General features: G+C 44.1%; 1 protein-coding gene across 2 annotated transcripts; it reads left to right on the forward strand.

Annotated features, from left to right (window-relative positions):
• The first annotated feature begins 1001 nt into the window (after window positions 1–1001).
• On the forward strand, window positions 1002–26977 carry ep300a (E1A binding protein p300 a). 2 transcript variants are annotated; one of them, XM_061094402.1, is made up of 31 exons: window positions 1002–1281; window positions 3299–3975; window positions 5210–5389; window positions 5651–5981; window positions 6738–6857; window positions 7230–7469; window positions 7729–7834; window positions 7996–8121; window positions 9079–9196; window positions 9646–9787; window positions 10922–10996; window positions 11222–11307; window positions 11454–11606; window positions 11988–12479; window positions 12930–13329; window positions 13520–13638; window positions 13845–13908; window positions 14706–14881; window positions 16101–16189; window positions 17224–17304; window positions 17720–17776; window positions 17887–17964; window positions 18063–18130; window positions 19125–19275; window positions 19465–19611; window positions 19735–19848; window positions 20005–20170; window positions 20371–20538; window positions 20624–20785; window positions 20974–21255; window positions 21406–26977. In XM_061094402.1, the coding sequence occupies exons 1-31, from the start codon at window positions 1188–1190 to the stop codon at window positions 24691–24693; spliced, it is 8550 nt and encodes a 2849-aa protein (XP_060950385.1). In that variant the 5' UTR covers window positions 1002–1187; the 3' UTR covers window positions 24694–26977. The 2 variants fall into 2 exon arrangements, with proteins under 2 accessions (XP_060950385.1, XP_060950386.1); XM_061094403.1 differs by having other exon boundaries at window positions 6738–6851.
• The last annotated feature ends 1020 nt before the right edge of the window (window positions 26978–27997 follow it).

Below are 27997 nucleotides of genomic sequence, written 5' to 3' on the forward strand. Positions count from 1 at the left end.
GGGGAGGTCATTTGATCTTCATCAGGAATCTCGAGCTGCAATATCCAACCTTTTTGCTCTTTTAGAAGAAACGTATTAAACTGGGTTGATTTTGCACAATTCCTCTGAAATTATGTATTTAGTGTGTAGTTAACTTTGATAGATATTGATATGTACTCATCAAAAACTGTGGACGATAGAAGCGGATGACTGTTGAAAAGCAAGAACTGGACAGCAGGGTGAGAAGTCAAAGAATGAGGCTGCAGCCGGAGTTCACATGGGGACAGGCTGAAGACATTTGGTGTGAAGGAGTTTCTGAGTGAAGCAAACGAAGCCAACGAGGAGTGACAGGACAGGGTCTCACTTGATTTAGTGAATGATAATTCCTGAATGATCAAATTAAAACAAATCACAGCCATACAGCAACTTCCAAGGGCTGGTGTCTCCCTCTTGGTCCGCGGCCCATGAAAAGTTGCTGGACTTGTTTAATGTGCAGAACTGATGAAACACTTTGCTTAATTGCAATCTGAGATAACTCTTGAACTTATCCAACTTTAAGTTTTGTAGCCAGACCTCAGAGATGCTCATGATCCTGCATGGGCCACTTTCACCAGAAATAACTTTTTCTTCTTTTACATGCCATTGCCAATGATCCACCCGTCCTTTCAGCTGCACGTTTGTCAGCTTTATCACTGGTGTTGTTTTTATTTATTTGCATCCCCTCATCCTCCAGCCACCAGCAGCCCCACCATCACTTCGCAGGCACACACCGGCGCTGCCTGCCCGACATTATCTTCCTCCAGACTCCGCTGGAAAAGGAGGCTGAAATGACGGATGCAGCCACGGGAGAGGGACCCGGGCACGGTGTATTTACATCCGAAGAGGCGGTGGAAGTTTAGAGGGAAGCCGCGGCGTGTGTCTCCCCCGGTTTTTTTTACTTTCGCCGACCCCCTCCTCCTCCGCTGGCAGAAATTTATAAAGAACAAAAAATCCGACGAGGGAGGGAGGGGGGTTGATATACGCCGAGGCTGAAATCGAGAGGCGAACCCAGGGAAAGAGGAGTAATCTGCACACGGGACTTTCCCCCTCTTAGTCCCCCTAAAGGAGGGGGAAAAGTCGCAATATTGGACGCGGAGAGGAATGAGCTTGTGACGGCGTGAAAACGTCTGCAACTGTGGCGACTTTATATATTTTTATTTCGAAAAAATATGGCCGAGAACGTTCTGGACTCTGGCCCGCCTTCAGCCAAGAGGCCTAAACTCTCCTCTCCGGCACTTTCCGCCTCCGCCAGCGATGGAAACGGTGAGTATTGGTGAATGATATGGTTTGTTACGGTGGGATTCGTCCGACTCGGTGGTTTTCTGCCTGTCTGCTTCGCTCGGAAGAGGCAGAAGACGCGGGATTACTCCTCTGTTTTTGTCGTAGCTCGCTAGCGCTAGCGTGCTAGCTGCGAGTGTGTGTGTCGGACGCGGAGAGGAGCTCCCCTCTCGCTAGCTCGCATGCTAACTGCCATTTTAGCCGGAGGTAGCGCTGTTAGCCCCTCGGCTAAGCGAGCACCGTATGTGGGTCCACAAGCTGGAGTGTCCCGTGTCTAATGGCCACTTCAGCCTGGCTCGTAATAAGCCCCGGGCCGGGCCAAGTTGTGATAAAGTTTTGGGGTGTTTTACAGATGTGTCAAATTGACAGTTAGCTACAGGCATCCCCGCCGCGTTACTCGAGTTTTGAAGCCTCACACGTCTGAAACAATCTGTTGTTTTGCCCCATCATAACTCGGACCCTCTCCCGAACAACCTTAGCAACCGTGTAAAGTGCTAGCCACAAGCAGAGGTGGCCCACGGTGCTAGCCCCTGTTGGCAGGCTAGGTCTAGGCCCACAGGTCCGACTGATTGTTAAGCTCAAATTCGCATTGTTGGTGTGTGTGTTTGTGGATGGCGTGTGGCAGCAGCTGGAATACAGTGGCCTGTGAACCGAGCTGTGGAGCATGGACAGCGCCATGTCCAGCCACTGCGAAACGGAGCCAGTCAGATTAGCCTGTCAAATGCTGCTCCGAGCACGAAACGATCACCTAGATTTGATCACTGAAGCAGCCATTCACCCCTTTTCCCAAGCAGCAGCTGTATCCAGGGTGTCAGCGGTGCCCAGTGACAGCGAGCCCCCCGTGGAAAGCCACTGTTAGCATGAAACCACCCAGACGTCGCACACGTTTACCTTGCCTGATTTATTTGGAGGATCAGTGCAGTGCTGTCAAGGAAAGGACCCGTGGATGAGGATGCAGTTTATTTCATCCAGATTTATTGTCTTCTAAGGTTATATGTGGCACTGGTGTGCTGCGTGTTTACAGTTAATTTGAGAAATAAAAGCATGTGACCAGAAATGGCACAGGTTCTATGCATACTATTCTTTAAATATACATTGGTGTTGCTACTGATGTCTCCAATATGGCAGTTAGAGTGGCAACTGATTATTGTCATTGTGGACAGATCCTTAACAGAAGAAAAATGACAGGTGACCTGAGCTGTCATGTGTTCATTCCTAACTAAATCGGACTGAACCAAAACTATTAATATTGTGTGATATGAACCACATCAGTCAGTTATGTTATCGGTAATTATGTTAATATAAATGTTGTCTGAGCGAGTTAGACAGTATTTTGTTCCTTACTGTGTTATAACAAACAGATTATCGGAAGAACTGAAATCACGACATTTCATCTTTAGTTTGAGAAATATGGGTGTGTGTGGACTTTGGTCTTGATGCCCTTTTTAAAGTTTCATGATGTCAGTTGTGTATCTTTCTTGATTGCTTAAATGTGCTGTTGGATTTAGAGACTTCAGTCTGAGACACTGCTGTGTGAGTGTCTCACTGACCTGTCTCTCTGTTTTGTAGTTGTACTGTTATTTAGCGGGCAAGGGGTCTGTGTGCACGCAGACCAGGTTAGGCATTTATGTTTGCAAAAGTCTGAGACCACTGGTCGTCGTGGACTTGTTGGCCTCACTTTATTTTTGTGCATGCAGCCACACGGGTGTCCACATATACGACCTGCAAGTTCTTATGGATTTCAACTCTACTTTTGGTGTCATTTGTTTTGTGCTCAGCAACTTGTTGAAAACTGTCTATACACCTGAAAAAATGCTTTTAATGGTTTTTGATTCCAATGTCAAGCATGCAATTTCATTTTTACCCAGTCATGCTGAAAAAATAAAGGATTATTATGGCTTCACATGGCTCTGGCCCTTATTTTCCTCCTCATACTTTCCTCACTGTATCTCCTATCTCCTTGTCTCCTCTTGCTAACCTTTCCATTATTTCTCCATTTCAGATTTCGGCTCACTCTTTGAGTTGGAGCATGACCTTCCAGATGAGCTCATCAGCTCCAATGAATCGGGACTGGTCAATGGCGGGGACCTCAACCAACTGCACACATCTCTGGGAGGAGGACCTGGAGGGCTCGGTCCTGGAGGAGGCGGTGGAGGGTCAGGAGGAATGGGTCTCGGTCTTGGCCCTGGAGGGGGTGTTGGAGGCCAGGATGCGGTGGCCAAGCACAAACAGCTGTCCGAGCTTTTGCGGGCAGGGGCGCCCACTTCAGTCCAACAAGGACACCAAGGAACCATGGGCAGCCAAGGAGGTCCCACTGCCATGGGGCAACACTTGGCGAACATGAAAGCATCCCCTGGTCAAGGACCTCAGCAAATGATGGGGCAGCAGCAGCACCTCTCCCCTCAACAGCAGGCCAGCATGATGCAGCAACAACAGAATGCGGCAGCTGGAATGATGGGTGGCATGAGCAGGGCCATGATGGGAGCACAGCAGAAAGGCAATAATGGACAGCAGCAGCCAGGAATGATTGGGAACCAGGTGATGAATGGCTCCCCTAGGATGGGCTTTGGGAATCAGGGGATGGGCGGCAACAGCAACCTGTTGGCTGAGACGCTACAACAGCAGGGAGCTGGTGGACAGGTCGGGATGAGAGGCCAGCAGCCTGGAGCAATGAACAAGGTAAGGTGTATTGAAATATTTCCTTCTTCCTTTTGACATCTTTTAATATTCCCTATCCACCATTTCATGTTGTTTTTATTAAAATGTGATGGAATTTATCTGAAACAAGAAAGTTGTCATTGGTGGAAATTGTATCCTATATTTCAAAGCAGTATTTGCATAACTTGCATTATCTTTCAGTAAATGGTCAAAAACCTTAATATTTTCCAATGGCTTCATTGACAAAGTAAGACAAGCTTAGGTTCTCTACTTAATTATTCAAGGAAATATTTATTAAGTTTCAGGATTGAGTAAATTCAGTTATTAATAGATTTGTGGCAGCAAATTTTTAAATGAATGGTGATTGAATGTACGTTAAGACCATATACAACAAAAATGTTATGTGCAAAACCTATTCACAAATTGTATTTTGTTGTTATGTTTTCTTTAACTACGGCACACCAATGAATTGTCTTCATCCATTTATGTATTCTAGTATCACTAAGGCAATACACAGCACATTTAGGCTTATTATTGTAGTTGAATTAGCAAAAACAATGATCTGATTATGTGATTTACAGACCTACAAGAGTGACAGTAAAATGCTGCTGTCAAAGGCTAATGTTGTTCAATTGATGTGTGCAGGTTAGGCATAGAGAGCGATTAAACCGAAATGTCTCTTAACTTGCGAAGGTGACGTCAGGAGCAGAGGAAAGTGACAGGGAAAATGATGAGGAGTTAATTTGCGTTTTAAGTTTAAATAACCTCTTCAGTGTGCAGGGAGAAAAGGGGAAATATTAATGTGAGATTGTTGTCACAGAGTGCTGTGTGCTGTTCCTGCTGTGGAATGTTAAATCATGATTTCTATATGTTATAGATGATTTGCTAATGACTTTACTGCATATTGCTGGATGCAATTACCTGGTGAACTGATTGAGAAGTGCATTGCTTCTATTACGTGGTTTGTGTCTTATCTGCCTGTGAGCAATAGGAAATGCAAGTGGTAAACAGACATTTTTTAACATACTTTTGACTTTCGTGAGATGAAAGTGTGCCATTAACACAGACTCTACTAGTTTGTTGCTTGAGGAAGTATCCACAGATCCTACTTGTTTAACACCTTAGATGAGTTTGGGAGACAGAACACAATAAGGGTACATGTGCAGTTCAAATGCTGTCTCTAATACCATCAGTGAAATGTGGTTTCAACGACATGGGTTATTCGAATAATTCTTCTTTTCCTTTTTGCTGCTAGATGGGAATGATGGGGAACCCAGGGGGTCCTTTCGGAGGTCCGTATGCGGGTCAGGGGAATCAAGGTCTGGGAGGCGCAGGGCTGGGCCCTCAGCTCCAGAACAAGGGCCCCATGGCCAACAGCCTGGCCCCGTTCAATGTAGACAAGAAGAACCAGCCCCTGCAAGGAATGGCTGCTATGGTAGGGAGCAAGTACAAACTAAATACAACATGTTTTTCATTTAAAAAAATACAAAAATCTCAACATGTGCTTCCTTCCATTTGACCCGATCTTCTTTGTTGAACTCTCCTCTTACTGTAAAGTCACCACCCCTTAATCTCTACTTATTATCCTCCTCCTCTCACCCCCTCACTTCTTACTCACCTTCTCCCAATTCTTGTTGGTTCACTCTTTGTCTCATCCATGTTACTTCTTCTTATTCCCTCCCACTTTACTTTCCAGGGCTCCCAGCAGTCACAGGCAGGTGTGGGCGGTCCCTCTGGTGCACCTGTGGGAGGGGCCCCGGGGATGGTGCCCAACGCTCAGGCAGGTCTAGCTGGTCCTGGTTCACAGGTTTCTGCAGCATCTGCTGCAGCTGGTGCACCCCCCACAGCTGACCCGGAGAAGCGCAAGCTAATCCAGCAGCAACTGGTACTCCTGCTCCACGCACACAAGTGTCAGCGGAGAGAACAGGCCAACGGTGAAGTGCGACAGTGCAACCTTCCTCACTGCCGCACAATGAAGAACGTTCTCAATCACATGACTCACTGCCAAGCTGGCAAGTCCTGTCAGGGTGAGTAGAAGGGATGCCACAAGCTCCTGCACTCAGTTTATTGGTATAATGTGTCCCTGTGTTGGACAAGCAGGCAGCCTTGTTACAGTTGTGTGGCAGTTCCTCTACACGCACACATGCAGCACCTGACTGACAGGTACACAGAGAAGACCAGTATTATGCTGAGTTTTACAAGTTGAGGATGGTATAAAACTTATAGATTTAGAGTTTGGTTCATTATGAAATAGTGGGACAAATTATATAGGTAAATAATGAAAGATGCTGTTGTCCCTTAGAACTCAATTTTGCTTGTCAAAAAGCATTTAATCGTTGTATCAGGTGACATAATCTTTTAATACAATGGACTTGCCAGTGCAGTTTTTTCTGAACCAACAGTGTGATTGCATTTCTACTCGGTTTAGTAGCGCTCTGTTCATCTTGCATGCTCCGTCATGGGGTTTTGTGTTTACACTGTTCTGGCTGGTTTGCTCCTAATGAATGTAGATGTTACCCAATTTAATGTTGAGCAGGTGCATTGAAGGCATAAGTGCATGTCCTACTTTGGCTAACCAAACGCTAAGTTGAATTAGATTTAATAGTTTCTGTTTTTGGTGTTCTCATAAAAACAATCAAACGAAACAAACACCAGATTTCCTCATGGTTTCTAGCCACGTATTTTTAGTCTAGTTTCTTGACTTGTTGACTTCACTTGTTACCCTCCTATCGTAACTCTGTGTTTCTCATCTCTTTTTGTCCCCCCCCCCTTTTCATCCTCAGTTGCACACTGTGCATCATCGAGGCAGATCATCTCTCATTGGAAGAACTGCACGCGGCACGACTGTCCCGTCTGCCTGCCACTGAAGAACGCTGGGGACAAGAGGAACCCTCAGTGTGAGTGTCTGTATCTGACCAAACAATGCTATACTGTTACACTCCTGTTGCTGACTCTTTACTGTACATCTTAATGATGTTGTCATATCGAGTCAATGTTACACATCATCAATTTGACTTATTCTATGTGACTTTGTAGGTGTATAAATTCCTATTCATATTTGTGATGCTATTATTGCCGTGGTCTACTTTATGCTGAATTGACTTTATGCAGTATTTACAGTATAATTTGCAGCATCTTTTTGCCATAAGTTATGCATAATATTCAGGCACATGCTCTTAAGCAAATGTTGTTTTATTAAATAGTTTTTGAAGAATATCATCAAGCAGATCAGATGTGTTATAAACCCTTGCTCTCTTCTCGTCATGTTCCCACAGCTCTACTCAGTGCGGCCAGTGCAGGTCTGGGCAGCTCTCTTGGGGCTGTAGCCGGTGGCCAGCCAAGTGCGCCGAACCTCAACCCACCGAGCCAGATTGACCCAAGCTCCATAGAAAGAGCCTACGCCGCCCTGGGCCTCACCTACCAGGGCAACCAGGTCCAAGTTCAGACTGCCCAACCCAACATGTCCAACCAAGGCCTGCATGGCCAGACCGGCATGAGGTCTCTGAATCCAATGGGTTAGTTAGCATTTGTTTTTTCTTGCTTTCCTCCTCACACACAGAATAAGATGCTTCAAGTGGCCTTTCAGTAGGTACTTATTGTCAGCTATGAAAAATACCCATAAAAATAAGCTTTCAAAAGACACAAGGTAGAAAAAGGAACCCTGTTGAAGCTGTGCCTCAAGAATATGCTTTTTATTTTTATGAAACTCAAAGAAGGCACAAAATCCAGAGCAGGGTTTTGGGAATAAAAACGTATGTCTTTTTACATGTGTAGGTACAAATCCCATGGGAGTCAATGGAGGTGTGGGATCTGCATCTCAGAGCCAACAAGCCAACCTTCTACAGGATACCATGATGCACCTGAATGTGACCAGCCAAGGGTGAGGACGAACTCAAAGACAATAACTTAATTATCGTCTGACTAATTAGAAGCAATTAACGCTCATTTCCACCATTTTATTGAATTCTTCATCTGACCGAGGCACTCATCCATGTCTTCAATAAGTTAATCATTAAAGCTCCTCCCATCCCTCTCCCCCAGTCTGATGAATGATGTTGGTGGGGTCGGCTCCTTACCCACAGCAGCCCCGCCCTCTGCTGCAGGCATGAGGAAAAGCTGGCATGAGGACATCACACAGGACCTACGAAACCATTTGGTACACAAACTGTAAGTGCGAAACAAGAACTTCAAATTTTTGTTTCCACGGTACACTATCATATTTGTTTTGGTGTATTTTATTATACTATTAATACAAGTGATCTCTTTCAAACAATACACATTAAGTATTTAACCCATTAAGACCTAAGCATTCTTTCAAGACACCCATCCGTGTTTTCTGAAGAGCTCACAGATTTGCCAAGTTTTGTCAAACTTTCTAAGCTTCTGAAACAGACAGACATGAAACAAACATATAGGTCTGAATCTTGTAATTTTCATTGTATTTATCGGTTAAACTCATTATCGCTCCTCTTGCTTATTGTCTGAAACGTGACAAAAAACGCTAACAAAAAATAACAACAAACTACATTTCACATAATGCACTTAACCCCTCCTGTGACAATTTCAGCAAATCTCGATGTATTTCATCAGTCAAAGTCTTGAAATGACATTGTCGGGAGAAGCACGCAAACTTCGCACCCAGTCTTAAGGGTTTATATGTTGCTTCAGGTCTTTATGGGTTCAAAAATTGCATCACCAGTGTGGGCCTCTTAATGTTTTATAACGTTGGCATGCTTGTTAGTAAGTCAAAAAAATATTTATTCCACAGCTGCAACAGAATACACAGCTTATATCTAGCAATTAACTGAACCATATTTGTGCTGAAGAACATTAATGTTTTCTTACTCACAAAAACTCTCAGACTATGACGGTGCATGTCCTGAAGACAGATTTTTACGCACTACGTAAAAACTGCAGTAGTAGACATGAACTTATATCCACACAGAAAATCGCTCAAATGATCACTTGAGGGATTTAAGGGTTAAGATGCCATATCAACACAAACATGTTCTGTTTAAGAAGTTATTTTACTGTGATGGCGTCAGTAATTAAATATCTGTTCTCCTCCTTTTCCCCCTTTCCTCCTCATTTTTCTGTCCTTCTCTTTTTTGATCACCCGTCCAGTGTTCAGGCCATTTTTCCGACTCCAGACCCCGCTGCCCTCAAGGACCGGCGGATGGAGAACCTGGTGGCCTATGCCAGAAAAGTTGAGGGGGACATGTATGAGTCAGCCAATAGTCGAGTAAGTTTCTCACTCTATCTTTTAGCTCAGTGCATTGCTCCGAAAGGAGGAACCCTTTAGAAACCCTTCATTTTGCAGCTATAGCCAGCTAATAAGTCATTCTGTTGGTTTCAAAAGTTAAATACAAATTCTGAGCTCATATGCCATAACAGGATGTGGCTGCAAACCTAGAGCACATGAGCCTGACTCGTGAATTACCAGGTTATGTTTACTGCAGTGTATAAAGATTTGTCTCATCAAAGGACCTGGATTCAAATCCTGGGGGGACTCATAAATTATGACTGGCTTTATATGTAATCCCTGGTGCTAATTTGTTATTGTTCATTATTTATTAAACTTGAAAATCTAATTAGTTTGCAGGAGTAGATATAATAGCAGTATTTTTGTTTTTTGGCTAATATTCTTTTGGATTTTTAACCCCTTTCTTCTGTTTACCCTCTTGTTGACAGGCTGAGTACTATCACCTATTAGCAGAGAAGATCTATAAGATCCAGAAGGAGCTGGAAGAGAAGAGGAGGACCCGGCTTCAGAAGCAGGGCCTGGGCATCGGGCCTGCCGGCTTGGGTCAGCCCTCCACTGGACTGCCTTCAAGTGAGTGGACATGCAGTATATTCAGCTAATGTTATTCTCAGCAGCACACATTCATGTGAATGATAATTTAATCAGATGGAGAGGGACATTGTGATATTTCAGCATTGTTTTGTATCTAAGCTCATGCATTTGATTAGTAGCGGCGAATGTTACTGAAATATCCCCACACAACCCTTTTAACGCACAATATCATGATCCACAGTACAAATTGTGATCTTTAGGAATCTACTGATAGAGAAACCATAACAGATCGCGGGAGTTGTTTTTTGGGAGTTTAGAGTTTTTGGGTCGGTAGACATGCCAGATACCCAAATAAACTGTAGAAGCACTACAAAAGTGGAATTTTCATAATATGTCCCCTTTAAAGATCCAGTCGTCTTTTACCCTTTCAAAGTTTCCTGTCTGTGCTCACTTTACACTTAATCAATAAACACAGGCACAAATCACAAGTTATAAGGACCTGAACAGTATTGAAGTTTATTTTTTGTATGTTGATTTGCTTTAGAGTTTATGGGGCACGCATTTAAACATTTGCACATGTAGATCACCTGCTACACACAACAAGAGACATGCATAGCCAGGACCTCCAGGTTAAAATGACCGGAATGATCTGGATTCACGATCCGACACTATTGATTTATAACTAAATACAAGTGCTCTTTGTGAGTGACACAGACAAGCAGACACACACAGAAGAGAAGAACTTCCCATAGATTATCACACAACGTTTAGTTTTTTGTTACTTCTCTCTTGCAGAAGAAGCAACGGCACATTTATCCAGGAACATAAATATGAATTCAGGTTTTTCTAACGATCAGCTCTAGCTTGTATACATCACTTTTAGTTGCTATATTTATTACCAAGAAACTTTTGACAAGTTATCGTGTATCCCAATTCCTTTTCATTCCTTTTACTTTTGCTTTTCATTTGACGATATAATGTTTTTTTCCTTACGTGTCCAAATGCCAATGATCTTTCCCAAACAAACAAACAAACAAATTGGGAAAAGGACGAAACATTCCACAGTTTATACAAACCTCTCCACATGCTTGGTTAGGGCAGTTCCTCGTCTCCTTCTATCCTTTGCACAGATGACAACTTGATTTTCTTAATTTCCTGCCTCTGTTTATATAGACGGTCCCCTCCCTGACCCATCTCTGGTGCGACCGACTGGACCAAATCAGATGGTCAACAGGATGCAAGGTCCAGGTAAAGAGACAATAAATGTTGTCATATGAATGGTTTATAGTAAGACTGTAGGCATGTGATATGTTTTTACTCTGGATTTGACACTGCATTACACTTTTGAACATGGGGTAATCACTATAATTGCAATATGTATATATAAGTAAAGGATCCAAACACAAAAATACTACATTAGTTTCAACATGAAACGCTCTGTGTTGTATCATAACTGTCATTGTGTTTTTTCAGGTATGAATCAGTTCAATCAGATGGGAATGCCGTCCATGGGCCAGAGGTCCACGCCTCCACTACCAATGGGAGCATCAGGCAACCAGGTCTGTAATGAACACACCATGTATCACTTGTTATAATGTTTTTTTCATATTAAAACAATTTAAACTAGGAGATAATTATACCAACCATTCAAACTGCTCAGCAGAATTTATTAAAGAACCCTATCTATGCCCTTTTACATATGTAGATCGGACTGGTTGGATCCAGGATGGCACAACCCAATGTCAACCAGATACAGAACCAGTATCTGCCGCAGGGGCAGTTCCCTGGCTCAGGACCAGGTGTTGGTACAGCTCAGCCCGGTATGGCCCAGCCCGGCACACAGGCAGGCATGCAACAGGTAAGGTGGCCTAGAGTTACTAATCTATAGATTAAGTGGATTTTGAAGCACCCAAATTTTTATTATATATCAATCATTTGGTTTTGGAAATATCATAATAGTGTTTGACCAGTCAGTGATGCAGTACCACACACCATGATAGTTATTTGGTTATCAGAGAGTATTAGAAGGCACTTCAGAAGGAAATGCTTCTCAGGAATTCTCTTAATGTTCCCAAATATGTTCCCGGGTTCAAAGAAAAAGTTGAACTACTGAGATATTCTCTCTCTTGGGCAGTAATGTTATGAAGTCATAGCCTACCAATTCACCCTCTTGAATTACACCTTTTTATTCACCCTGCTAATGTGTACCCCTTCTATCGTCATCCTTGTCTTTCCACAGACGCAGATGGGCACTCCTCCTTCTCTTCCAGTTGCTAGCCCTCTAGCGCAGCCCGGTTCAGCTGGCGGTAACAGTGGCGTCTCCTCAGTGGGGCCAATGGGCCCCCAGAGCGTGGGTAGTGGAGGTCCCAACTTAACTGCCGGAGCCCCTCCTTCCTCAATGACTCCAACTCACACGAACCAACAGCCCAACTCCATCCCCCATTTGGGAGCCATGCGCGTCAGCTCGCCCTCACCTGCTCACAGCCGATCCCCTACCCCTCACCAGACACCCCCCAGACTAGCTGGGTCCCAGACGCCACAGCCACACACCCCAAATGCATCACAGCTGGCTCCACCCCCGACGCCCCAGCAAAACCAACTTAGCCAGGGCCCGGGCTCTAACAAGTCCCTCCAGCAGCAACATATAGGGTCAGCTGGTTCGACCACTCCGTCTCACCCGGGACACGCCTCCAACTCATCGCAGCATGGTGCTCAGCTGCCTCGCACTCCGGTCAGTGAGAGTTTAGCATCATGAACTTTAATATCAGGACCAGTTCATCTTATTACACATTTTCCATTGATCCTGTAACAGTAACTCATGTCCCCCATGATTATCTTTCACTCTTGCCTTTCTATGTATAACTTGTTTTTTTTCATGTGATCAAACAATTGATCACATGATACAGCCATGCTGTACCAGTAAGGCCCTGATATACTTGATGTTTAATTAAACGTATTCATAGAAAGCCAGTTGCATAGTGAACGTTATCGTTCATATACTTAGGTACAGCGCATGGTACTAGAGGATTCCTGTAGAGGGCAGACCTCAGAACTATCAAGAGACTTAAGTTGTTGACTGTATTATCTTTGAATCAGACTGATTTTCCTGTGTATCTTCTTGTCATTTAATTGTTTGTTCCCTTCATTTATCCCTGTCATGTTCGCCTATTTCTTTTCCTAGTTGTCCCAAAAGGGTTCATTCCCTGTGGATAGTCAGGCCCTGACTCCGGCCTCTGTCAGCAGCCAGGACACTTCCTCCCAGCAGCCGCACTCAGACAACAACCTCGACTCCAAAATGGAGATCAAGCAGCAGGATGAGGAGGACGAGAGCGATGCCGGCAGCTGCTCCAAAGGAGGGAAGCTCAGCAACTTCAAATCGGAGGAAAAGCCCATCAAATCAGAGCTGAAAAAGGAGGAGTGCTGTGGAGAAGGAGGTAAAGGTGCTTCTATGGATACATCATCAACAATGCAGATGTCCATTGTGAAGACGGAAGACAGGAAACCAGAGATTAAGAAGGAGGTGAAAGAGGAAGAGGATACGTCAGATTCAGCTGTACAACAAGCCTCGGCGAAAAAGAAGAGTAAGGAGGACTTGCTTTTTACTGGAATACATAAACATCTGGACCATATATGCAATATTTGATCATTTCTCTGTATGTTGTTGTTGATCTAAATGTAGTTTTTTTGTGTCATGGAATACAAATGGTTAATGGAAGTAGTATAACTTTTACAACTTTTTGATTTTCCTTCTCTGACCTTCTCTCCTCCCAGTTTTCAAACCTGAGGAGCTTCGACAGGCCCTGATGCCGACTCTGGAATCACTATACCGTCAAGATCCAGAGTCGCTGCCATTCAGAATGCCCGTTGACCCACAGCTGCTGTGCATACCCGTATGTAACCCCTGCTCAAGTCTTTTTGTTCTTCTGCCATGTATAAACGGCACTCTCCTTGTCAGGGTTTAGAATTGTGTACGTTCTTCCTATCAACTTAAGAAGAAGTCCATTGTCTCCTTACTGATACTGCAGCTCGTCTTGCTTTACTTGTTTATGCCATTAACTCACAGAGGTTTTCACACATTTACCTTTTGATCTTGCAGGACTACTTTGACATAGTGAAGAGCCCCATGGACTTATCAACAATCAAGCGAAAGCTGGACACTGGTTAGTATTTGTTTCTAATTCCGGGGAAACATAGGGGACCCCAATAATAACTTTCTTTGTATGATTCAAAATAGAGATGAAACAGTGTGAATAACACAATTATCGTGTCCTAAATTATGGTTGTCAGTATTATTATCAACTGAAAATGTAAAAAAATTTGAATGATATATTTATTATCAATGACAATATTGTAATTATTCATCAGGAGGGAGAAGAGGAGGTTTACTCCTCATTACATTAAGTGTAGACCCCAAACGTCAGAATCATGACAGAATAACAGCATTGCATGCAACACATGCAATTCGGCGATGGTGGATGCTAGCATTTTCCAGCTCAGGCCAGAGCACCAGCAGCTCCCCTGCACTTACAGCTCTCACGCTGCTGCTCCCTCCACCATGTTTTTACAATATAAAGCAGAGGTTGCTCGCTGCGCCTGTGCATAAATAGATAGATAGATAGATAGATAGATAAGGTCCAGCATCAACCAAATCATCATGGTTATTAATAATTAAGTGCTACAACTAACCATCGAAGATTTTTTATACGGCATATGTTAAACCGACCAGAGTTATCCCGAATTCCAAAAGGAAGTAATTTTGTGTAGTAAGGGCTAAAGATACGTTTTGCTTCATGTGAGTTGCTTTTAAAAAAAATCATTATTTTCTTTTTCACATGGATGGAAACGGCACATCAGACTCCAGGTCGATCCTGTTTTTCTTACCCATTTTAAAGGTGACTATCATTAGTCTTGAAAGTCTTCTTAATCCATCATGCCACCCTTTGTGTTTTGGCTGTAGGTCAGTACCAGGATCCCTGGCAGTACGTGGAGGACATTTGGCTGATGTTCAACAACGCGTGGCTGTACAACCGTAAAACATCCAGAGTGTACAAGTACTGCTCCAAGCTGGCTGAGGTTTTCGAGCAGGAGATCGACCCAGTCATGCAGAGCCTCGGCTACTGTTGTGGCAGGAAGGTGAGTCAGTGTGCTGCAGAACTGGCTAAATGGGTGGAGATGGGAAATTAATGTTGTTATGGGTTGATCTTATGTTTAAAAAACAACTGCATTTCCATCAATACAAGTTGGATTATGTCCTAAACTATATGGTCAGGATTCAGGAATCACAGTATGAAGACCTGCATATGAACAGATGCTGTAAATATGAATTGATATTAATGTGAATATTGTGCATTCAATAGATAAGTTGCACAACTGCAATTTATATTTATGCTCGTACATTCAGCCTTTAACAGAAATGGCAAAAAAATATAAATATGACCCTATGTGGTTTATTTGGAAGATATCAGGGGGGAAGATCACACCTTACGTTTGGAATTAGAAAGTGATCTTGGGCTGGAAAAGGTTGAACACTGCTTTAGATGAAGAAATTAACTCCCCTCATTCACATCTGAAAGTGGAAGTAGTGAAGTGGCTTCATAGCTAAATTTGGCCATGGGCATACCACCACCATATCGCATTTCAGCTCTCATTAGACTCTGCTATTTTTGGTTTTGCACTCAAATAATACAACTGATTGAGGCTGGCTAAGAGCTTGACTTCTGACAATGAAACAAAACAAAGTAGAAGTTGAAGGTAGCTGTAATTAGTTTTTTAACGAAACTAAGCCAAACAGAAATGAACTCAGTTCAGCTCCACTGGGGAAGTTTTTGCAGCTGCAGTGTGGATGTAAGGTTGTGTTTCAGAAAAAAATGTATTACATGTTGTGGAAGCCATGTTTGTTCCACTTGAAGAAATAAAATGTATAGCTGGTTAATGTAAATGAATACTGGGAGCTCAGTACTTAAAGATGTTCCAATAACATTTTCCCTTTCCTTACACTAATTCCGATACCAGGACTTTGCATATTGGCCGATACCACGTGTCGAGCCGATACCAGTAAAAATTACTGAAATAATACATTGATATAGTTGTCACAACAAATATACTTAAAAGACGTGGTATCAGATCGGTAATAGATTGGCATACTCGCAAATGTCTGCCCTGACATTTTCCGCAATATCTGAGGCATTTCCGAAGCTGATATTGGTATCGTAACATCTATCAGTAACGTCTACCACTAACTTATTCGGTCTGTTTACTCTTGATCAGTGTAGTTGGGTGTCACTGAAATAGCTATTGCTGATGACGAAGAGATAAACATATTCTTACCTATTTCTTTGTTTCTGTCCATCAGTTGGAGTTCTCTCCTCAGACACTGTGCTGCTATGGAAAGCAGCTATGCACTATTCCCCGAGATGCTGCTTACTTCAGCTACCAGAACAGGTATGATGGGAGGGAAACACCCATGTAATAATATGATGTTAAATTGAATATGAGGTAGATATTAGAATTTATTTTACCAGTGTAGCTTTTATGAAATTGATTTCCCTAAATGCTTCCCCTCACTTCATTTCCCCCATTTTTATTCCTTCATGTCGTTCCTGATGCACTGGCATTTTAACAGTCTGCCCTCTCCTCACATTCTTTAAGCTGTTCATCGTTTCATTAAACGCATCTTTAAAAAAGCAAGTATTAGTTGATACATACAAACCAATTGTTTTGTTTCTCTGGAGCAAATTGAGGTATTCCTATTTTGAAGACTCCACAAATTTGCCTTTTTTTTAAGGAATAAAGGGCTTGTGCCAATATGTTGACCCGTGACTTTGTTAATGTATAAAGTTCACATTACTTCTTTTGATATTCATTCCCTGTCCTCGGTCTTAGACACACCAATAAGAGCCTTACTGGAATGTGAAAGGACATACGTTAAAATGAACTGCTTGAATAGACAGCAAAGCAGTTGTCTGTGCTTATTTGTTCATATTTGTTCGTTGTCTGTATGATGTCTTGTGCGACAACGTCCTGCTCCCGTCCCCTTCTCCCGTTGACTCTGCTCCTGCTCTGTTTGCTGTGATGGTGGTTGTTGCTCATCCTGTCGTGTCCAAATTGCTAATCTGTGCTCTGCCTCGGCTTTCTGCTGTGTTTTTGTCTCGTCCTGTTCCTGGTCCATATGACTTGTCTGTCCTCCCTTCCAATGGCTGTGATGTCAACATTGGCTTGCTTTTGCCTTGACCAACCATGCACCTCCAAAACCCACCCCCCATCCTGTCACCCTCACCCCTCAAAAATTTGACTGGCTTTTCCGATGACGACTTCCTGCTGTCCTGCGCTCCTACTTCCTGCTTGCTCCGCTTGTGGCACCCTGCCGTGCCCATATCCTGTACCATTTGATGACTGCCCTCCCGTGCGCTGTCTGTGATTGACTGTGCTGCGGGGGAACGGTGTAGTTCACCAAAATTTGGGCTTGTTGCTAACAGGTACCACTTTTGCGAGAAGTGTTTCAACGAGATCCAGGGGGAGACTGTTTCCCTGGGCGATGACCCCACCCAGACACAGACGTAAGTATTACTGCATTTTCCTAATACTTACTACCTAATAGTAAAAGCTTTGTGCAAAAGAAGATAATGCCACATAACAATTGACTTTACTCCTAAGTAAAAAGAAAATTCAAATTAGTTTTACTCGTAAGTGATTCTCAGCCTAGATGAGATTTCTTTTTTTCCCCCATATATAAAGTTTTAACTCCAATGCCACACATAACCTTAGTGACTGTTTTGGTTAGCATCACAGCCTATGGCCGATTCGACTGTGGCATTTTGGCTGCAATGAATGCTTCAGTAAAGATGCTGATGGCACTACATTTTATTTGAAATTGTGCATAAAAGCCTGATGAATTTGAAACTAAATGCTTTACCTAGCATGTCTTGACAATTTCCTTATTTTTGTTTTTGACGCACTCCCTTGTAATTTTAGATCGATTAACAAGGAGCAGTTTGAGAAGAAGAAGAATGACACACTGGACCCTGAACTGTAAGTTAACAGCCTGCTAATGTCACAAATTTGCTTTGAGAAAGAAGAAAATAATGATTTTCTTTCAAGGGCTTCAACATGTAATTTTTATTTTATATCATTGTTTTCAGCCTTGTTGAATGTTTGGACTGCGGCCGCAGGATGCACCAGATCTGTGTCCTGCACCATGAAACAATCTGGCCATCGGGGTGAGTAGCTTTTCCGTATTCCAGTCATTCCCAGTGATCTTTATCTTCTATTATGTAATTTTACTGATTTAACCATGTTTCTCTTTGCTGTATCTCAGTTTTGTGTGTGATGGCTGCCTAAAGAAGACAAATAAAACGAGGAAAGAAAACAAGTATTCTTCCAAACGTAAGTGACAATGCTTCTATTCCGGTTAATCACAATGTCCTGTTTTGTACTTGAATATACTCATGAAGCACACTGGTTTATTATTTCATAATGACTGTTTGGGGTGTGCGATATATATCGTCTATGATAATATCGTAATTGTTGATTTAACGATGTGCAAGCTCACGGTACGAGCTCTCTGTTTCTCTCTTTCACTCACTCACACACACACGCTCACAAACAAATAGTGTGATCGCGCACATGTGTAAACTCAGTCTGGGTAAAAACAATAGACTTTATAAACTTTGTAGAAGTATGGAGATGGAGGATTAAGCGGGGAGTGCTCAGTTTGGTTTGACGCAGTCGGCACAGGAAGAATCAGGGCTGGGCCTGGCAATGGCTCATCCCTAGACGAGAATGATGATGAGACACAGAGGAGTGGTGAATTACTGACAGATCTGCTGAAGACTGTAAAAAAATAACTTGCTGCTGTGTGTGTACCTGGTGTGTGCCCCAGACTTGGTGGTGCTGTGACCGGGCTGTGCACCTTCTCCCGGCTGTGGAGCTGTCTGTGGTCTCTTCGTCCATAGCCAGGGACTGTTTATTTAGCGCAAGTCATATTGTCATTGTGATATTAAACAACGTTATTGATATCGCATTTTTTCCTAATATCGCACACCCCTACTGATTCTGAGTCTAATCCTAATGTCACCCCCTCATGAGACTACTGTCACATTTTAATCTCATGCTGTCACCATTTACTGATTCAGGCCTCTAATTATCCTCTTGTTATCAAAAAATTATTCCAAACAGAATTATACTTTTGATACATTTTCCAGTGACATGCCAGTTTGGTTACTTTCTGATTTGTCTGGCTGTGCACAGGACATCACATATACAGATAAGGGAATCAGGTTCTTCATATGTAGCTTTAAGTCATATTTACCACTGCTGTTTTTACAATTGTTATGATACTACCTAGACTAAACTGTTTCTCTGGCTTTCTCCCACACAGGGTTGCCCCAGACAAAGTTGGGCTATTTCCTGGAGACGAGAGTGAACGACTTCTTAAAGCGCATGAGTCACCCGGAGTCCGGAGAAGTCTTCATTCGGGTCGTCCATGTCTCTGATAAAATGGTGGAGGTCAAACCAGGCATGAAGTCTAGGTACAGGAATTAAGAACAGTCAAACTTAAACTAGACGTTTGTGTTTTCTACAAGATAATTGCAAAATTGTTTTAGCGTATAGAATTTTCCCACTGTTAAAATCTTGAATGCCAAGAAGGTGACACACAAGCGTATTACTTGTTAGAGTTTACATTTGGTAAATTGACACACCCTTGTTTTCGCCTTCAGATTTGTGGACAGCGGAGAGATGTCGGAGTCTTTCCCATACAGGACAAAAGCCCTTTTTGCATTTGAGGACATTGATGGCGCAGATGTCTGCTTCTTTGGTATGCACGTTCAAGAGTACGGATCCGACTGTCCTCAGCCCAACCAGAGGTAAGGACAGCATTAGTATATTTTATTATTCATGGGCCATTTGTCGCTTGAAAATTAGATCATCACAAGTTTAGGCAGTTGTGATATTTGTGCATGTATTTATATTTACTTTCATCCACTCAGGCGAGTATACATCTCCTACCTGGACAGTGTACACTTCTTTAAGCCTCGTACTCTAAGAACAGCGGTTTACCATGAAATCCTCCTCGGGTACTTGGAATATGTCAGAAAGTTGGGGTAAGTCTTCCTGCTCAAAGAAAGCTTTTATTTTTTGTCTTGACCATTCAGGTACTCACAAATAAGTACCTGAATGTAGTTTTAGTCTGTTCACAAACTTACCTTCGCTAGCCTTTATATTCCTCATGCTCACTGTTTATGGTCTGTCATCCTCAGCTACACCACTGGCCACATCTGGGCCTGCCCACCAAGTGAAGGGGATGACTACATATTCCACTGTCACCCTGAAGATCAGAAGATCCCAAAGCCCAAACGTCTTCAGGAATGGTACAAGAAGATGTTAGACAAAGCTGTGTCAGAGCGGATAGTGCACGACTTCAAGGTAAAGAGGCAGCAATCGTCTTTACTCTCGCTTAATGGTATTTCATCATGTTAGCTCTTTTTTGTAGCTTTTAAGTTTAGACTACATAATAGCAATCAGCACAGCTTCTGAAGAACATCTGTGTACAAACAATGGTATAGCTGCTGAAAATAACTGTATCCATGCAAAACACTAACTTTGTTTTCAATGTACCCCTAAAGGATGTTTTCAAGCAGGCGACAGAGGATCGTTTGACCAGTGCCAATGAGTTGCCTTACTTTGAGGGGGACTTTTGGCCCAATGTGCTGGAGGAGAGCATCAAAGAGCTAGAACAGGAGGAAGAGGAGAGGAAAAGGGAGGAGAACAGCACTTCCAATGAGAGTATTGATGTAAGAATTCAATGAAAAATCAACGTGGCCCTGAAGAGCTTGTTGAGTAGAGGATCTCTGATGGTCTCCCTCCTTTCTTGTGCAGGAAACAAAAGGCGACAGTAAAAATGCAAAGAAGAAGAACAACAAGAAGACGAGTAAGAACAAGAGCAGCTTGAGTCGAGCCAATAAGAAGAAGCCAGGGATGCCGAATGTCTGCAATGACCTTTCACAGAAACTCTATGCTACTATGGAAAAACACAAAGAGGTACAAGAAAATACTTACTAAAGTACCTGGATCTAATCACACATGTTACTGTAGGAGTGGAGTGAAAAATGTAATGGCTTAGCTATTGACTTTATTTTCTAGATTTTACTTTTTGCAACTCTGGCACCAGTGTTTGCGCAAAGATGATTTTGTTTTAAAAGACTTCTCTCCTCTTTTTCCCGTCCTAGGTGTTCTTTGTGATCCGACTGAGCTCAGCCCCCATCACAAACACCTTGCCCCCCATTTCAGACCCGGATCCCCTGATGGCGTGTGACCTCATGGATGGCCGTGATGCTTTCCTGACATTGGCCAGGGACAAACACCTGGAGTTCAGCTCGCTCAGGAGGTCCAAGTGGAGCTCCACGTGCATGTTGGTAGAGCTGCACAACCAAAGCCAGGACCGCTTCGTCTACACTTGTAACGAGTGCAAGAACCACGTGGAGACACGCTTCCACTGTACCGTCTGTGAGGTGAGTTAGAGAAGGGTTGTTTTAGTGCGTCTCGTTACTATTTCTATATGTTAAGAATATAAAAAACAAAAATTTGTATGTTGTAGGATGTTACTGTGAAACCGGCTACATATTGATTTCTAACCTTCTCATCCATGCCATTCCTCACAGGATTACGACCTCTGCATCACATGTTACAACACTAAGGGCCACGTGCACAAGATGGAGAAGTTAGGTCTCGGTTTGGACGATGAAAGCAGCAACCAGGCAGCTGCTACAACTCAGAGCCCTGGAGACTCCCGTCGCCTCAGCATCCAGCGCTGCATCCAGTCCCTCGTCCATGCCTGCCAGTGTCGAAATGCAAACTGCTCCCTGCCGTCCTGCCAGAAGATGAAACGGGTTGTTCAGCACACCAAAGGCTGCAAGAGAAAAACCAACGGGGGTTGCCCCATCTGCAAGCAGCTCATCGCACTTTGTTGCTACCACGCAAAACACTGTCAGGAGAACAAGTGCCCGGTCCCATTCTGCCTAAACATCAAGCACAAGCTCCGTCAGCAGCAGCTGCAGCACAGACTCCAGCAAGCCCAGATGCTAAGGAGGAGGATGGCCAGCATGCAGAGAGTGGGCCAGTCTGCTCCTGGAGGAGCTCCTGGGGGCAATGGATTACCCTCTCCAGGAGCAAACAATGGAGGAACTGGTCCTGGAACCCCTACCTCTGTGGGCACTCAGCCTCCTACCCCACAGACGCCCACCCAGGGGAACATGCCTGCACTGCAACAGCAGCAGGGAGTGGGGATGGGGGGAATGGGAGTTCCAGGCCAGCAACAGCAAGTTTCACAGCAAGGCGGTGCCATGCCCCCTCAACACCATCTGCATCAGTTTCAGCAGGTGGGTGGAGGAGGTGGAGGGGGGGTGATGAATTCTCCTCAGCAGCAGATGATGCCTCAGCTCCAGCAGCAGCCTCCAAATGTCCAGCAGCTTCAGAAGCCACAGCACCCTGGTGGCTTGCCTCCGTACAACCCCAGACCTCCTGGAGCCTCTCCTCTCCACCAGTCACTGGGCAAACCTGGACTTGGCCCAGCCACCCCACCCCAGCAGCAGCAGCAGCAGCAGCAGCAACCCAATCAAGGACAAGGTCCCATGCCTGTACAAGGCCAACAGCAAGGCCCCCCTTTGGCTGCTGTAGAGACGGCCCTAAAAATTCAGCGCCTAGCAGAGACCCAGAGACAGATGGCCCAGGCCCAAGCCCAGATCCGTGGCTTGGGTCAGGGTGGCATGATGCCCTCACATCCTCACCACCCGAACGCCCAGGTCCAGATGGGCATGCCCCACATTGGGGCCCAAGGCATGCCCCCACAGGCTCAGGGAGTTGTTGGAAGGACTATGTTAGACCCCCAGCAGCAGGGAATGCTAGCAGGAATGCAGCAAGGTGGCCCTCAGACGCAGTTGCCCCCTCAAGTTCAGCAGCAGCTCCAGCAAGCTCAGCAGGCAGGCGGTGGAAAACTCCAGCCAACAAACCAGCAGTGGGGGCCTGGGGGGCCGGCCATGAACCCTCAACAACGGTCAGTCATGATGGGTCACATGGCACCGCAGCAGCCAGGAGCTGTTCCGCAGCAGCCGATGAATCAGCAGCAACCTCAACCTGGAAACCGTGGGATGATGCAGGTAATGGGTGTACCAGGGGGGGCGGCTGGGGCGCCTACTCAGATAGCAGGTGCAGCTGGAACAGGAAATTTACCCCAGGCAGCTCTACAAGACCTCCTGCGAACTCTGCGCTCCCCAAGCTCTCCTGTTCAACAGCAGCAAGTCCTCAGCATCCTTCGTTCCAACCCAACTCTCATGGCTGCTTTCATCAGGCAAAGAGCAGCAAGATATCAAGGTGTCCAGGGGGGTCCTGGAGGACCAGGAGGGCCTCCACAAGCGAACCCTTACAGTGCGGGTTTCCAAGGTGCTCCTGGAGGGCTTCCGGGTGTAGGAGGACCTGGGGCTAACCAGCTCCCTAACATGGAAGGACAACCACAAGTTAATGTGAACCAGGCAGGCCAGCCAGGGATAAACATGGTTCAGGGCGGAGCACAAGGAGGAAATATGCCCACCATGGCTCAGCTGCAGCAGTTACAACAACAACAACAACAACAACAACAGCAGCAGCAGCAGCAGCAGCAGCAGCAGCAGCAACAACAGCGCCCAATGTTGCCTGGGAATCTCCAGCAACAGCAAATGGCTGCATTGCAACAACAACAGCAGCAACAACAACAACAACAGGGAGCAATGCAAGGAGGGCAACAAGGCACCATGACCACACAGTTCAGAGAGATGTTGATGATGAGAAGACATCTGCAACAGCAGCAGCAGCAGCAGCAACAACAACAACAACAGCAGCAGCAGCAGCAACAGATGGGAAACCATGGGCAGTTCCAGCAGCCTCAAGGACTTCAGCAGCAGCAAGGCCAGCAAGGCTTCATGCAGCCTGGCCAGGGTCAGCCAGGGATACCCCCCTCTTCCCAACCCCAGCCAGGTGGTGGAGGTGTAGGGGGACCCCAGCAGCAACCAGGAGGCCCACAGGGGGCGCCAGGACAGCCGGGCCAGCAGCAAGGCTACCCCAGCACCATGTCACAAGTGGCTGCAGCGCTCCAGCAAAGGCTCCAGATGCAGATGCAGCAGCAGCAACAACAACAGCAACAACAACAACAACAACAACAGCAGCTGCAGCAGCAGCAGCAAAATCCAATGGGTGGACTCCAAGGACAAGACGGAGGGCCCAGTGGAGGAGGAGGACCTGGAGGACCTCCACTGCAGGCTGGACAAGTCGGCCCAGGGCAGGGACAACAACAGCAAGGTGGAGGGGGGGGTGGACCCCCGCTGCCACAGACGACTCAAAGCATGCTCCACCAGAACATCCACCAGAGGCTGCTGCAGCAGCAACACCTCGGGGGCGGCTCTCCTGCCCATCACAGCAGTCCCATGAGTCCTCAGCAGCAGATGGCCCAGTCTCCCCACCACCTCCAGGGTCCAGGCTCCCTCAGCAGTCAGGTGAGGTCGCCTCAGCCCTCGCCGAGGCCGCAGTCGCAGCCCCCCCACTCGAGCCCGTCCCCGCGCATGCAGCCCTCGTCCCAACCTCAGCCCCAGCCCTCGCCTCATCGCATCTCTCCGCAGACCCAGACTGGCTCGCCCCACCCGGGCCACTTAAACCAACATCACCCCGGCATGGCGTTGCCCCAACCTCCACAACCCCAGCAGCAAGTGTTACCTCAGCAGCAGCCGGGTGGTTCAGGTGATCCCAGTCAGTTCAGCTCTGACCAGAACTCCATCATGTCCCAGTTGAGTGGGATGACAGGGATGCACGGTGGACAGGGCGGACAGTCAGACATTTTGGGGGGGAATAATAACAACAGCGGTAACAACAACAACCAGGAGTTGGGAGCGAACATTAACCACAACAGTTTAGACCTGATGTAGCCTTGGCTCCATGTTGTCTTTCTGTCTTGATGCTCTGAGGAGTTGCCCCAAATAACAAACTGCCACGAAAGGAGAGCAAGACGGGACTACGGCTTTGGGGTTTTAGAAGTTTTTATTTTTTATTTAAATATTTTTGTGATGTATAAATAAGAACTGAAGCTTCCTTCTTATGGGAGATCAATCCTAGAAGTCAATAAATGAATAAATTAAACAATGGTAAGTTATTGCTGTTAATATATATCTATATATTTTTGCCAATTGTGTACAAAAGGTGGAAGGGCAGTGTTTCAGGTTGAAGATATTTCTTCCTCAAGTCTACGACACAATATTTTTGGGGACTGAGAATTTTGCCTTTTTATGAATATTTTTAAGATTTTAAATGTGGCTAAAAATTAAACTGAAATGACACGATGTACCTTTTTTATCGTTTTGTTTTCCTCCTCAAATACCCAGTCATGATTGTATCTATTTTGCAGAGAGTAAGTATATTTTATTTCTGAATTTATAATTTTTTGGGGGAGGGGGGGGATCATGAAACAAGCATTGACATATCTTCCGTTACAGCCTTCTCTCAAAGCAATGTACATTTTACAACAACTGCAACAAATCAAATACAAAGAATTTATTTTATGTATTTTAAGTGGTGGGTGGGTGGAAGGTTGCGTTTAATGCAGTTTGATTTGTGACGACTTTCCTCTTTTAATTTTTGTCATGGTCTATAGGTTTGAATTCAACCATAACAGTGTTTTACGGGGGGTGACACTAATGGTGGGTTTGGTCACATTTTTCTGCAACCGGTGGCCAGATCTGCAGAGCAGATAGAGATATTTTAACCTATGGGCCACCTCTCTACCCTCCATCTTCAGTTTGCCTATGAATGTGCACACCTTCCTTTCCCTGACACCACTCCCGGAAAAAATTAAATATGAGGGGTGAACTGTTGATGCCTGATGGTTTAGCCGGGGGAGTATTGTACCTCCGTTTTCAGCTGGTCATTGTTCAGCAGGTTGTGCGTGTACATATATTAAAACCCTGTTTATGAACTGTGACATGGGAAAGTGGTCGGTCGACTTTTGTTTTTGGGGCTGAAGACGTTTAAAGTAAATCCTGCCTGTATCCTCAACCATGACGATTTCCCCTTCAGTCGTCTTTTCTGTCCTTCCTCCCTCATGACGGCTTCTCAGCCACAAGGTTTCATTCAATGTTAGTACTGTACAAAGTAAGAAATGGTGGACTTAGATACTGTTTTTGTAATAAAAGTCCGAAGTGTAAAAAAAAAAAAATACATTGTATATACTTAAAAACCTTATGAGCAGAGAAGCTATTTTCTGCTGCTTTGTTCCCCTTCTTGTTTGGTTGGATATTTGCTGTATCTGTTTAAAAAAAAGAAAAAGAACAAAACAAAAATCTAAAGTACTCCTGAGCTACTGTACAGTATTCAGATTTTTTCTAAAAGGGTACAGTATGAGGTGTAGTGGGTCACAAGCACCAATGCGCCTTTTTCTGTGTATTTTTGACAAGGTTTTAGGGAGGGTGGTGGTTATCGAAACAAGTCGCACCTGAACAATCTCAAAACTTACCAAGTGAAACCTGCACGAAGAAGAAGTTGACTGGGGTTGATTAGAGGTGTGATCTAAATGAGTTTAAATTTGGTCATTTAGCTTTTTCTGGAGAGGACTGAAGACAATATTCACATGCTCACTATTTTTCTGAAAAAGGTTGGGCTTGCTGGGTATGGGGTGGGGGAACGCATCAGAACCAGGTGGCAATATATCTTGAGACTTATTTTATAAGAAAAAAGCAAGGAAAAACTGTCTTTTATATATAGATATATTATTTAATTTTATTTTTTGGAAATAAAACTTGAAGCTACAGGAATTATTAGATTAATCATGTTTTGTTTTGTATTAAAGATGTTATGGTGATGCAAAAAGACACTGCAGACAGTCATTCAGTTTGCCCTGGGGAGGCTGTGGAGTGAAATTCAAACCATCCTTTTGAAGAAATGTTTCATGTACATGAATATAGTTGTAAACATGCTGAATCGCTGTACAGACTGATGGCAACTGAAAAAAATGGTTTTGTTTTGATCATTTCTCCGAAAAAGAGACTGGAAATCAGACTATTTAAATATTTGTTTAGTATTCAAATGGAATCTTTGACCACTTTTTTTTGTTCCTCTTGTTAACAATTTTGGTGCTTGCTGAGAGAAAGCAAAAATAACTGTTGCTCCATTTTCATTACTTTCTTTTTTAAGTTATTTTGGTGGTCTGATTGTTTTTTTTTTTGCCAATAAATTAATTGTACAATAAAGTATGTTTGTACCATTGGAAAAATACTTAACTGTCGCCTCAATTTTTTTCAACATCAGTAGAATTTCATGATATTTCTAGATAAAATCTGTGAGCATTTTATTAGGATCTTTGTCAGCTGAGCTGTTAAATATAACAAGAAGGCCGTTTCTATTTTAACTTCTCGAAAATCTATGTCAAAGGGAGTTAATGTGAAGAAGCAGGACACATTCAATGAAAACTAAAACATTAGCAACATTTATTTTTACAATAACCATATAAATATTCAATACACAGTGACACTTAGTAGACTGGAGCAGGTAATGTCACGATAAAGTGCAGGGTTCATCGCTCGGCGTTGGACGAAAGCAGCACAAGCGACCACGGGTAGACGACGTCAAATCCAGGGCGCCTGTTTTATCACGTCTAGAGGCATCAAGCTCAGTGGTTATCACAAACTGTATAAAAACTATTCCATCGTCTGCGTGACAAACACAGGTGTCTGTAAAGAATAAATATACATTCAGTTCAATGTAGAAAAATAAGGAGTAAAAAACTCATGTTTTGTCCCTGTGGCCCCTTCATCTTTTTTAAACGTCTACTCTTGTAAGTCTTGTCAAAGATCGCCAATCTGACATACAGAGACTAAACAAGCTTTAACTGTGTGTGTGTTAATATCATAGACTGTATATAAAGATGGTCAACATGATTGCTTTCCAAAAGTGAAGCCAAAGTGTCTCGATCACCCCCCTGGTGGCTGGCTGCATAAACCCTGCCTCCTCCATGTTGGTGAAAGAGACACGGACCAAAGTCAGATCAACTTTTCTCAAAGATGTTTTTGTCATTGTAGGAAGTTCAAAAAACAAAGTAATGTCTCTAGCTCCAAATGTGTAAGATGGCAGCGTTGGCTTCATTTCTGGATAATGGGAGGAAGTAGAGAGACGTTCTTCTTTATATACAGTCTAGAATTTGTGCATATAAAAGAGAGAGAGGGAGAGAGAGAGACATCAGCC

The sequence above is a fragment of the Limanda limanda genome, chromosome 21 (assembly GCF_963576545.1).
Source record: "Limanda limanda chromosome 21, fLimLim1.1, whole genome shotgun sequence".
NCBI classification, from domain to species: Eukaryota; Metazoa; Chordata; class Actinopteri; order Pleuronectiformes; family Pleuronectidae; genus Limanda; species Limanda limanda.